The sequence below is a fragment of the Athene noctua genome, chromosome Z (genome assembly GCF_965140245.1).
Source record: "Athene noctua chromosome Z, bAthNoc1.hap1.1, whole genome shotgun sequence".
Taxonomy (NCBI): Eukaryota; Metazoa; Chordata; class Aves; order Strigiformes; family Strigidae; genus Athene; species Athene noctua.
Genome location: NC_134077.1, coordinates 69,230,916 through 69,244,287, shown reverse-complemented (window position 1 = coordinate 69,244,287; position 13,372 = coordinate 69,230,916). Strand labels below are relative to the sequence as shown.

Genomic DNA, 13,372 nt, shown 5'->3' with positions numbered 1-13,372 from the left:
AATAGTGTTGACAGAGGGTGTGTCTTCACCAGCCCAATGGTAAGACTGTAACTCAAGAAGTAGTTTTATTTTGGTAGTACAAATAGCATTGTGTAAGATGATCTTATTTTGGGCCATGTTATCTGTGAGAATATGTATGTACAGGCTTCTGAGAGCATGTTTTTGGTAACAGTCTGAAGCCTATGTTTTCACATATTCTTTATTATTGTTGCTTGTGTTGACTAGATAAGGTTTTAAAAGTCTGAGTGGGACTTCAGTTTGGTGGATAAATGCAGTCTACCTGTAGGTTGTGCTCATACCCAAACATTTGGCCACCAAGTGCTGAATCACATACTTACCTTGTAGACTGTTCTAATTCTGCTCAAGGTGTTGAGAATGTAACGTGTTTCTTTAAATTATGGACTGCAGAATTTTCAACTGGACAGTCTTTTTCTCATGGACATAGATCAATGAGTAACCTAATTTGTTTTACCCTGATCTTTGATTATTTCTCATTGTCTCCTATGAAGTAGTTGTTTTGAATTGTTTTGTGTATCACTTCCAAGAAGCAGGGTACAGATGGCTAAATATAAATATTGAGAAGAGTTGTAGAAGAGGTCTGCCGCTCTCGAGACCGTTTGAGAAACTAGGCTTGCATGGAAATTCACAGAAAATACTTGCTTTTGTAGAACTGATGTAGAGTTAATGGATTAGTGTTAATGGATTACATTAAGATTTTACATGCCTCATAAAAGCATGGATGTACTATAGAACCTGAATGTTACATTTTAAATAGATTTCAGTATTTTTTTGTTTTGGATGTGGGATTTCACTAGATATCCAGGATTAACTGGTAATCCTGTAAATTGGTAATTTTAACATCAGATTGGTATTTGAGAATGGTTCTGGTGTGTTGCCGGCAGGTCTTGAATTGGTCTGAATTTAATGTATTTCTAAGGGTCTTGTGATTTTTCTAATATAGGTATTTTTTACATCTGCTAACCAATTTTCTCACAGGGATTTTCTTTCCTGAAAGAAAAGCTTATGTGACCTTATCTTTAGCCTGGACAGAGCAAAAGACTTTCTGATAAACAGAGTCTCATAATGAGGAAATGCTATCTTCCTTTCTTCCCTTGTTCATTGAAGGGGAGTAGTTTTGAGAAAATGAGGTGAAAGAGACTATAAAATTTGAGTGTGTTTAAGTGTAGACTTTGACAGAGTCAAAGATACTTCATAGTGGTACAGAATGTGTAGGCTGCACTTTGATTTCACTGTGAGGGCTCTGTAACCACAGCAAATGTTCTCCCGTGAATTTCTCTCAGTGGTTTTGAGCAGGTTGTGTTCTGCTGTTCTGTGTTGTTTGCAGCTTTCTTAGAATTCAGCAACAAGCTTGCCTTCTGGTTGGAGTTGTCACAACTATTTCTGATCTCTTGGGGAGACAATTAAAGTTTTGACAATCTGCCCATCATGTGCTTTTTGTCATCATTTATTTAACTAATTAACCATATTGCAGTAGCAGAATTTGGTACAAAATGTGTTTTCTTAGTAAAGACAACTCAGTCAAACTCTCTCTGCTTTTAGAAATTAAAGTTTTGACTAGTTTTCATATCAGTTATTTTCTCAGTCTCAAATATCACTTTCAACCACATTTTTCACAGTATCTTCCAGTATATTTCCATTACTATGCTGCTCTGGACTGAGAGCTCTTGAAGCTCATAAGATGTAGATTCCAAGTTATGAGTGTTATCATTATGCTATAGGCATTAATTGTGCCAAAATAGTTGACATTTATTTGCTGGAGTCCACCAGTTGTGACCTAGTTTCTTTAAATTGTCTTTTAGTCAGTGAAGCCCAACATGTATGATAAAACTGTACCTACCCAGTACTACTTTTTGAAACGTACATTATAACTTTATTTGCCATTCCAAAAGAGAGTAAAGACTTCTGTGTCTGTTGGTGAGGAGAAGAAAGAATGATAAATCTGTATAAAATTTGATCTCAGGTCATCGTAACGGAATTCCTAGTACACTGATCAACGTGAGTGTACAGTACACCTTTGCTGTTTTAGTGCTGCTTAACCTTGTATCTGAGAAATTAGAAAGAATTTGTTCTTCCAGGACTGTGGTGTGTGCTAGAAAAGAGTGTAAAAAGAATATAACAATTATAATGTGATCACCTTACAATTGTTCTCGACTTGTAGTTAATGGACATAAATGTAAGACTCGTCAGAAAGAAGAAATTAAATCTGATATTACATTACATATTATGGCAACTTGTTGAGATTTCATCTCTTTTTCCTCAAGTAATTAAAAATATTTAGACAGTTAATTGACTGAAAGTGATTTTTTTAAAAAAAATTTTTTGTAATTGAGTAGTGAGCTTGTTCCTCCAAGAATGGATCTGCTTCTGTGAATGACAAACTAACATTTACATGACAGTGATACAGTAACTTGTGCAAAACCAGTAAAGAGATGACAGAAAGCTTTTATTTTTCTCCTTAAATACTGTTTGCTTCACTTTAATTTCTGTCAGTGTTTCTCAGGTAGTTCTCCTATGTAACAGAATAGGATTATGTATGTTTTGCTTACACCCAGGAAAAAAGTAATCATTTTTAGATGGCTTTATATTTGGGTTTTCTTATCATATGAATTTTACCTAGGCTCATGATACAAATGGAAATAACTTTGGAGAATGCTTTTTCACCCAATGTCATTATCATACACTTTCTTTTTTTTTTTTTTACAACAGAGTCAAGCTAAGTCATGCTGCACAAGTTAAAAAACTTAGAATTCATCTTTTCCTTCTATATGTTTTAAGAGAGGGCTGTGATGAAACTACATACCTAGGAGTGAGATCTTACTCCTAGAGTCAAAGATAAGGAGCCAGACTTCTTGTTTGCTTGGTATTTTTCCTATAGAACTGTTAGAGATAGTGAGCTCCTTTATGCCTCAGTTCTGTTTTCTGAAAATTAAGTAATTTTTAAAACAATTACTTTTTTAATAACTTTTTTAAGCAGTAGCCTGCCCATCTTTGTGAAATATCTGAAATCACTGGAGAATAAATGACACAAAATACAGTAAACTGTTCATGTTAAGAAGTCTCGGTAAATTGAAAAAAATAGAGAAGAAAGCAAAAGGAAGTAAGTAAAGTTGAACTTCAAAGAAAGGGATTCCTTTCAAATGTTATGTTCTTGATACAGTAAAATCATGTATTATCTAGGACTGCTAAATGTATGGTTGCAGTTACTCATAGTACATCTCATAGTGATTCGTGCAAATCGTCTGGTGCAAACACTAAAAAGACTGAAGATAAATAGCAATAATTATTTCTATAATAATAACAACAAATAAAGACTTTCTCATCTTTGATTAGGGAATGAACTCTTTGTCAGCCTAGTTCTGATGCTAGTGCTGTAACTTTGAGTCGTCTGTGATGTTGCATTTTAATAGCCAAATGTATTCCTCTTGGCTTCAACAAAAGACGTGTTCATCTCAGAGCAAGAAATACACCTGTACTTAACTGGAAGAGGGATTGAGAGCAAGTATTTGGAGAAAGAAGTAGGTGGTTAGACAGCTCTTACTATAGTCCTTCTATTTTTCAATCTGACATTTTCAGGAGCCTCTTGCTTTCATTAACTACTATGCCTTTCTCTTCCATTGTTTTATTGTTTGTAGGAATTGTGTTTTTAGTTTTTGAGGGTATTACCTATTTCTAGAATGGAGTCTGAAATGAGGTCAGGAAAGACTAAACTGGCTATGTTCTGGAAACTTTCCCCCTCTTTCTCCTCATCTTCTCCCATTTTCCTTGTAGTGTAGTGGTTTCTTACTGTAATATAGTTAGGTTGAAGGGAAAAGAACTTGGATGTTTTCATTTTAGAGAAGGAGAGATTGGGTAGCCTATCCGAACTGTAGCTGAGGTGCTGTTCGCGACCATGTTAGATGGTCAGATGCCAGAATTTAATGACACTGAAACTTTGTTTTTTATTTTTCACTTTCCCCCTCATTTGTCTCCATGTTCTCATTAACTAGATTATATTATTTAATGAACTAAACAGGGCTTGTGGAGTGGTACATAAATAATCATGAAAGTTGAAAGATGGAAAGCGATCTTTGTTCATAGAAATCAAGACAAGATATAAAGGGGCAAGAAAACCTCACCTGTTTTCAATTGTGCCAGACATCTCTTAGCCATGCTTTCTGGTCTTTTCTAGGTAGAAGGTTGTGTTTGTTTACTGTATAGATGGTCTGAAAGGGCTAAGTAAACCTAGTCCTTGTGGAGTCCTTTTAAGTTTATATACTACAGTTGATTTTCATGTGTGCAGGGGTTGCAAAATTAACTTTAAAGTAGAAAAAACCAACAACCCAACAATAAAACTTTTCTGTAAAGGGTAAGAAAAGTGTGCCTGAATTTACAGGTCCAAATTTATTTTATTTCACTTAACAAAGAACAAACAAAAAAATCCCAAACCCCTGCAACCCCTCACCCTGAAAGTCAGTTGAAAAACTTAGGAGGTGCACTTGATTTTTATACAAATCTCTCAGAACCTAGCAATGACATGATAAAAAAGTCTAAAACAAATTTAAACAGTATAATATATTGTAAAATACCACAAAGTTTTCCTCTTTGTTTTAATTAAAAGATAACAATTTTTTCTGCTCTTGCCTTAGGGTTCTTCCCAAGCATCTGTCAAGGATGTGATGCTTTTCTTCGCCACAAAATGACTCTGATTTCTCCATCAATATTGAAAAAGTATGGAATTCCTTTTGACAAGGTATGTTTGTGTTGTTTTTAAACTGTGCATTCATGCACTGAATTAGACTCTGTCTACTATAAGGACTGTTCATAGTAAAGGTAAACTGTAGCAAAATTATTTTCTTTTTAGGCACTGACTCCATGAAAAGATGAAAATAAATGCTTGTAGTATTAGGACTTTTACATGGTTTAGCTTGGAATTTTCTAGCAGAAAATACTTGTAGCCATCATAATCTTTATGCTAAAGGTTTATCTGATTTTTAAGGCTTGACCAATATATTTTTTTTTCTATTTTATTTCCATGCAAGCTTGCATGTTGATTTTTCTGTTGACTGAAACACTTCTTAACTAGCTGTTTTACTTTAAGTTGTATACCTAACATTTTAAAAGAAATGTTTAATTTCTGTGTCTGTATATTGTTTTTCTGATGATAAAGTTAAATGTAACTTTATCAGTGTTATGATCTAAAAAGTTTCAGGTGGAATAAAACCAAAAGAACTGTTACTTAATTTAGAATATATTTTAAAAGTTGAAACATATTAGAAAAAGAGGGAATGATTATTTTGTGCTGCTAGGTGGTGGCAGACGACAATTGATAAGAACATTATAAACAGAAAGTGGGAAGAATAACTGATTTTCTTCTTTGTGGATGAATTTAATACACAGCTGAGTTCAGAAAATCTGAAGTATTCAGCTGCTTGTTCTTTCCTACAAGATTTTGTACCTTCTTGTTTTCCACTTTGACTTCTTATAGGTGCCAGCTAATAAAAATGTTTCTACTGCATTGTTTTTCTTTAAGTGTGTTTATTCTGTATCCTGAATGCTTTGCAAATTCTGATGTTCTAAATTCAGAAACTTTGTAAGCCTATTTAGAAGAGTAGAGCTTGATTCAGAAGGTCCCCTGCTTGAACATCTGTTTATGTTATACTTAAAAGACTTTTGATCATTAACAGGTTATGATTCTTGATTACCTGCTGCTCAGACTGTTTTAAGGTGTTCAGAAAAAACAGGCAGTATATACTTTTTCTACTGTATTTCTGCTGCAGTATAGTCCTGTAGACTGTTCTTGCCATTCCTTGTTTGCTATTCTGGTTTCTGTTTTAGTGTATGTGGTGTTTTATTGATATCGTGCGGACCTGTTTGTACAAACTTAGTTTATCATTTTCCCTGGCATAGATTATAGGATAATGCAGTGCTTTCAATCTGTTTTAGTTGACATTTTTGTACCAGTATGAAATGTAGCTCAATATTTAAGTGATTGTTTTCATGTGTAGTATTGTCATGGATTAACTCTAGTAGGCAGCTAAGTACCACACAGTCACTTGCTCACTGCCCTCCGGTGGCATTAGGAAGAGAGAGAGAACGGTAAAAGTGAGGAAACTTGTAGTTTGAGATAAAGACAGTTTAACAGATAAAGCAAAAGCTACACATGCAAGCAAAGCAAAACAAGGAATTAATTCACCACTTTCCATCAGCAGGCAGTTGTTCAGCCAGCTCCAGCAGAGCAGGGCTCCATCACACATAACAGTTACTTAGGAAGACAAATGCCATCACTCCTCCTTCTTCCCCCAGCTTCTATTGCTAAGCACGACATGTATGATCTGGGATATCCCTTTGGTCAGCTGGGATCAGCTGTTCCATCCATCTCCCCTCCCAGCTTGTGCACCCACAGGTTGCTCGCTGTTAGGGTGATGTAAGAAGCAAAAAAAGGCCTTGACGCTGTGTAAGAACTGTTTGGGAGTAAGAAAAAGATCCCTGTATTATCAACACTGGGATAATCAGTACAGGTGGGATGAAGCCACTGATTTGTTGCATGCGTTTTGGAATATCACTTCACTTTTCATGCTTAAATCAATCTGTGTATAAAATTGAAGAAATGTAGGTGTTTAGAGTGATACTGCCTGCCTTGGAAAGCAAGCTTTTTTGAATAAATTATTTGTATAAGAAGTAGTTTGTTTTCTGAATGATGTATTATCATATGGAAATGTAGTTGGTGAGCTCAGTTTTTGTAATATATAGGTAAATATTGATTCCCTTCATAGCCTCGTGCTTTATCATAAAGTGTCAGATGAAACCTTCCAGACTGGAAGGTTTTATAACCAGATTTATAGTTTTGGATTTACAGAACATTACTCTGAACAGAATAATTTTCAGTGGTTGGTGTGTAAAGTAGCATATTGCAGAATGCCAGCATATTTGTTTTCTGTACCACACATTTGAGGTGGATAAGGGAGTTGATGTTCTTATTTCAGTGTCTTGATTATTCCTGTATTCTAATTAAAAAAAAAAATATGCTAGAAATAGTTAAATATTTAAGTTTGGTTCTGTCACCTAGTCTTGGGAGGAAGCAGACTGTACCCAAGTGTAATTGTAATTAATGGGATTCAGTGAGAAAGTGAATAGAGAGAACCAGACTGTGATGTCTCATGGCTCAAAGTGATAGAAGTGGAAATGTGCTGAATGCTGATAAGTCAGCCTACGCCTACCAGGTGGCAGCTGAACTGCTGCTTGTTGCAATAGAACACCTGCTAAACTGTCAGCAGTGGGAGGGTGTATTGAGATAAATTTTGGAATTGTTAGCACTGAGAATAATCTTTCTTAAACATTCCCACAGCGATTGTTGGAGTGCTACAGTAGCAGTTATAATATATGCACCTGTATGTGCATTTGCATGTATATACTAAATATGAACCCATAAAAAATTAACCTTGCAGAGTGCAAATGCAAAACATAAGATCCAATTTTATTCTTTAGCTTTGCTAGCTAAGTATATTTTTCTTGTTTTCTTATTTTTCCATCATCCCATAATACACTTGGAAATACACATCTTGAAGTGCTATCCCTGTGTATTTATTCTGGCACTGAGAAAAAAAAAAAGCACACAAAGAATTCGTGAAACTATGAGGTGAGAAGAAAGGAGGGATTCTAAAAGCAGAAATTGAATGCAAGATAACTATGCTAGAAAAAAACCTGAGATTTAAGACATGACATTAATAAGAAAAAATGTTTGGAGTTGTGACTTTTAATTTTGGTGATTGTTTGAAATTTAACTCCCTTTTCAAATCATAAGTGTATTTCCCTAAAAAGAGTCATATTTGTTTTTCCAATTTTTATTACTGTATTGCTTATATGAAGCATTGTCACACAATGAAAACAGTCTGTTTAATCTCTAGGAAGTCTCCTTATTTTCCTGTAATCAGCAAATACATCTTGTTGAACAGTCATCAGTCATTGCTCAGATTATTTGCTTCATTTAAATTGATCTGTTTGCTTTTTAGTGGGTCTGCTGTCTGATGTGTGTTTAACATAAAATGGTGTATCAGAGTATGGGGAATCTCTTTTAATTCTTTACTTGTGAATCTTCTAGTTTATTGATTAACTCATCAGATAGTTCAGAAGACAGTGTGCCATCTCTAGTATGACTATCCTGTCTTTGATACAGTGGGTTGACTTTAAGATATTAAAGCTGTCTCTGAGTGGAGTGAATATTAGTGGCTGACAAGAAGTGCTGTCTCTCGTTTTCTTCAATATCCAGAGGAGAGCAGCAGTCCATCCAAGTGATTTGTTTACCTTACCCCACATTTTGCAATTTACTCTAGAAGCCTTTTATATATGAAATGTCTTTTATAACTATTAGGAATTTTGTTTCTTTTTGGCTATACAAAATATAATTTTGGTTTTTTAGTATTTTGTTTTAATTTTGTGGGGGTTTTTAGGTTTTTTGTTTTGTTTTTATTTTTTCCTGCTTTCTATAATTTCTTGTTGAGTCAGTGGCCTCAGCACACTTGTTTGGGTTTTTTTTTCACTGTGCTTGTAAAGAACAGAGCAGTCCTCTGGAACTACCCTTGCACATTCTCTAAAGCAGTGTCAGAGTTTAACTGTAGTCGAGCTTTTCCTCTTTGAGAATTTCCTTCTAGGCCACTTGTCCTTTAGGTATTTGGAATTCTCTTCATCAGTAGCATCAGGGTCCTTCTGCACTCTTAAATTGTGCTTAAAGAGAAAGAAAGGAAGGACAAGGGCAGATTAAAATTTGTTTTATTGTAATGTGGTCTTTTAATGGCTTTGCATTGAGACATTCTGCATGGCATTTCCAATGCAAGAGTCCCCTTGGTGTTAGTAGGTGTTGTCACAGATAGAGAGTGATGCACTTCAGTTGTAAGAGAGAAGCAGCAATATACTCTATTAACGATGAGTTAACAAAGTTCAGTGATAAATGTGACAGTGGTTTAACAAGATTCGATGGTAAGATACACTTGGTTACTGCATAGAGGACAGGGTCAGACAAAGCTGTCAGGGAGACCCTCCTGTTGAGTCATGAGGTTCAGAGAGGGGCCCCCTTGCATTCTAAATGTCTTTTTAGAGAGGAGTCTAGGTGTGGCTGGATCTAGACTTAGTTCCAGACTTGGTCAATGTTTTATGTCTAAAGGATTATATATGCGTAATCGATGCTTTATATCACTTAGCTAAGATTTCAAAGATTCAGCACTTATTTCCAGTTCATTTATCAAGTATCTGATGCAATCCCCTGCTCAAAGGGAGATCCTGGTGTGCAGCCTGCTGCTGTGCAGGAGAGTTCAATGGGCCCTGGGCTGTCCACTGTTTATGGAGTAAGATGATTGACTTACATTTGCATACCAGCAGGACATCTGGGTCACTGTGGAGACAGACCTTGGCTACTGTGTTGCCATCTGTCTCCCTGAAGTCCAGTGTAAGCTGGATGCAGCCATCACAACACCCATTGGTGGTTACAGTTTAAGTGAGGGCAGGGGGGGAAGCACACTGCCACAGCTGTAAGGCTGAAGAACTGGTGCAGGGCAGTTGTTATTAATTCTTCTTACTCGTTTCCTATCCTAAATAATTTAAAGATACTGCCTGAGGGGATTCAAATGTATCCAGTGTGTTCCTTTGGGATGAACAACAATGCTTTCTTTAACTGCTAAGGCTTGTTAACTGCTACTTTCTCCTACTTTATGCTTGATCATCAGCACTAAGTAACTTAAAAGGCAAATCAAGCTGTCAGTCACAGGTCTTCAAATCATATTTTTTTAAATGAGTGGGTATGGGAGAGAAGGGTGAGAATAGGATCTCTCTACAGTCTTTCCAAGAGAACTTCTGGTGCCATTCTAGAGAAACATCTTCAGGGTGCTGAACAGAATAATTTCTTCAATTAATTTGTACTAGTATTTAGGGATGATAGTTGTGGGTACTTTTGTCTGGCCTATCTCTGCTTTCTTTCAGTCACGAAGACTGATATATTCTTTGCACTGTCTTTTCTAGTTCACTGTACTTCCAGGTTTTATAACCAGTGAACCTCTGCTCCAGGATTTGCTTTTTTGCAAGTACTTTCTGGATTTGTAAAGTAATATATGTAGCTATGTACTTTACTCAAGTATATTATTTCTTCTTGAATTTAATCACAACTGTGTGCAAGGTGAAAAAAATTATTTCTACGTAGTTACAAAGGCAAATACGGTTTTCATTGCTTCAGGAGCAGAACTACTTTTGTAATGTCGTTCACTCTGAGGGTTTTTTTTGTTTTGTTTTATGCTATAGGTTACACAAGAGGCAGGAGAATTTATGATCACTTTCCCATACGGATACCATGCAGGATTTAACCATGGTTTTAACTGTGCAGAGTCAACAAACTTTGCCACCATACGATGGATTGATTATGGAAAAGCAGCAAAATTGGTAAGTCATACTGCAGAAAATTGATGCATAAGTAAATCTTTCCTGTGGTTATTTCTTTGTGAGAATCTATGGAAGCCAACGAGAAAGGGAGAACTATTAGATCAGGTAGTACCTTACAGTGCCATTGAAATTTTATTTATAGTTGTTCTTTTTATAGTGGGTATTACACTTCCAGCAATGTGTATTCCTCTCAGTAGTGAGTTTTGTTTGCAGCTTTATTGTTTTTCAAACCCAGTTCTATTTATGGATATTTTTAAGTTGAAGGTACATATACTGAGGTTAGTGTATGTGAAGACAACTGACTTCTGATTTTAACCCCCCTCTAAGCTCTACTGTTTTTGGAAGTGCTTTATTTCAACTAGCAATTTTGATACCTGGAAAGAAACGTAGATAAACTTTATTTAAAGCTTAAAGAAACAAGTTTTCTCATCTTCAATGTCATCAGATATCTTGTAGTACAAGATAACAAAGGAACTATGAACTTAGAGCAGATATTTTCAGGTTTTAGAATGAGGTGCATTTTACTGAAGATATTTTAGACTGAGATTTTGCTTCTTTTCATGTACAGGATGGGAATAAATACACAAATCAAGAAAGTCTGCAGTTTGTTTAGTGGAAGTTTGCTACTGTTTATCAGTATTCTATGATTTTTCTCAGATTTATGGGGTATATAAACTTTGGTTAGTATGCTTTCCAAATATTTAAGTCAGAGATATTTTCTGCATTGACTTGTTTGTTATTGAAAAACCCTTTTCAGTAGTGATTTGCTTAATATATTAGCTAATAAGATGACACAGAATAAAGGGCAGATCAGATGTGCAGGTTTAACGGTAATGATAGTGGACTCTCATTAAACCCTTGGGATTGGAAGACCATAAGAAAGTTCTCAATGAACGGAAATTTACGATGTTAGATACTATTGATTATTATTGTTAATGAGATTGAATATGCTTCAAAGGGGAAAAAGTTAATAAATCTTTTTTTTTTTGTGCTCTGTGTCCATATACTACCAATAGTGAAAGTACTGAAAATGTTAATATGCGTCTAATATGTTCAGGCCGGTCTTTACCTTTAATGGGAAAGCTGTGTTTTTAATAGCCAACAGATAAGGTCTTAACTGTAAAGTTAGTTAAGAAAAAAAAATTCTATGTATTTGGTAGCTTGGGATTTCTATAGATAGTACAGTGAAACATAGTTGAGAGGAATATGGGCATGGACACATACGAATTAATTGTGGCAGGTAAAACTCTCCTGGATTTTAAAAGGTATGAATGTGCTGCAGCTCTAAAATTGGATCAGTTGAACTTCAAGAATGGCAAACTTTATCTTTACATGTACCAAAGCTGAGGTAGTGATACCTGCAGCTACATCCCTTTCAGTATACAGGCTTCATATTTCTTACATTTAAAAAAAAAAGAAATAGTCTACCCTTTGTTGTGCAGCTGCTCCAGTATAAACTGTTAACTCTTTTATGCCTTTTATGCCTCCAGTGTGCCTATCAGTTATTGGATTATATCAAAAACTCAATGTCAAGTTTAAATTCAGCAGAGTCAGAAGATAATTTTTTGAAACTACTGAAATTTTATTCCTTTACACCACTCCAAAAGTGCTTCTGAAATTCTGAATTTTTAGCTAGAAAGTCTTGGCATCTGTGCTCTAAACAGTTTTATTTAGTTAAAATTCTCCAGCATAGGGATAAAACTTTCATGTTAGGACACTGAATTCTGTGCTCTGTGGGTATTGCACATAGAAGCAGTATTATGCATATACAGTATAAGAAATTAACGTAGTTTTGTGGTGTCTGCAGTTGAATTTAAATGTCTGAAAGTTTCAAAGTGGCAGCTGAAGCTGTAGAGAAATCTTAGATACCATTGTCAAATGTGAACTGCAGTTTCTTTCGCAAATGGCCAAAGTGATTAATGTTACTTGCTTAGTTTTTTATTAATTATAACCACAAGAATGAGGATTAAAGTTTCGTTTTCTTCTGTTTTTAAATCAAAAAACATGCTAGGAAGTTCTAGGGTAGGATTTTTTTGTATTTTTAATGGAAGTGTGTAAGAAGAGGAAAACCGATGGAAAGACAGTGAAGTGTTCATAATACTAGTAGTTGTTTATGCCATACAGATAGGGTAAACAACTCAGAGGAAGTATTATAACTGATTGTCTGTTCTTAAACTGTAATTATATGACACTTTGAAAACACAGAGAGTTGCTGCATTGGGTACTCTATTGATTATGGTGTTTCTCTGTAAAAATATGAGGATAGCTGTGATTAGTTTCCTGAAAGTATTAATTAAAAAGGTAAGAAGTCAATATTCCCAAAGAATACTGATATTTTATTAAGTTTTATTTGCAGCTCTGGTAATTTCATTTAAAAGAAAAAAAACACCACACAACCTTACATTCCCATTTGTCATTATTCAAGGTACTGATGTTGTGTTTGGCTTCTCTTTCCCTTCTTTATGTGTTATGTACAGGAATTTTAATTGAAAAAAAAAATTTGGATCCCCTAGTTCCCCTGTATCGTACTGCAAAAATTGCCTGCATCAGCAAAATGCAGCAATATCTAGGTCAGTTGCTGTACTGTCCTTAGAGAATATTGTATACTGATGATTATTTGTCTTCGTACAGGAACACTTTTATTTTTACGGAATAGTTTCTAATTGCTTACAGCTGGACTTCTGTCTTCGAAAAAGAAAAAAAATGTGAAGTACAGTCAATAGTCATTCTTCATTAATTTCAGGGAAAAAAAATCAGGAAAAGATTTCTATTAAAGTTGTAGTAAATATTTAGGCTGTGTGATGATACTGCTTTCCTGAATTAAATTAGAGGGTGTTAAAGATTCTGTGAAATTGATTGGAAATGTTAAATCAGAGATCATTTAGACCCTCAGTATTGGAAACTCTGGTTAAGGAGAGATTATGGATGCCAATTCTAAAAATTTTCTATC

General features: G+C 35.0%; 1 protein-coding gene across 11 annotated transcripts in view; it reads left to right on the top strand.

Annotated features, from left to right (window-relative positions):
- KDM4C (lysine demethylase 4C) overlaps positions 1 to 13,372 on the top strand; it is a 280,337-nt gene that overhangs the window by 44,750 nt on the left and 222,215 nt on the right. For 10 of the 11 annotated variants that reach the window (XR_012635528.1, XM_074932069.1, XM_074932071.1 and 7 more), the window contains exons 7-8: positions 4,647 to 4,750; positions 10,285 to 10,422. Coding sequence is in view for 9 of the 11 variants with exons in the window: in XM_074932069.1 (XP_074788170.1) it covers positions 4,647 to 4,750; positions 10,285 to 10,422 (242 nt within the window). In the remaining 2 variants the exon portion in view is untranslated. Of the gene's footprint in view, positions 1 to 4,646; positions 4,751 to 10,284; positions 10,423 to 13,372 lie in introns of those variants that run through there. The other variant, XR_012635529.1, reaches the window with a different exon arrangement.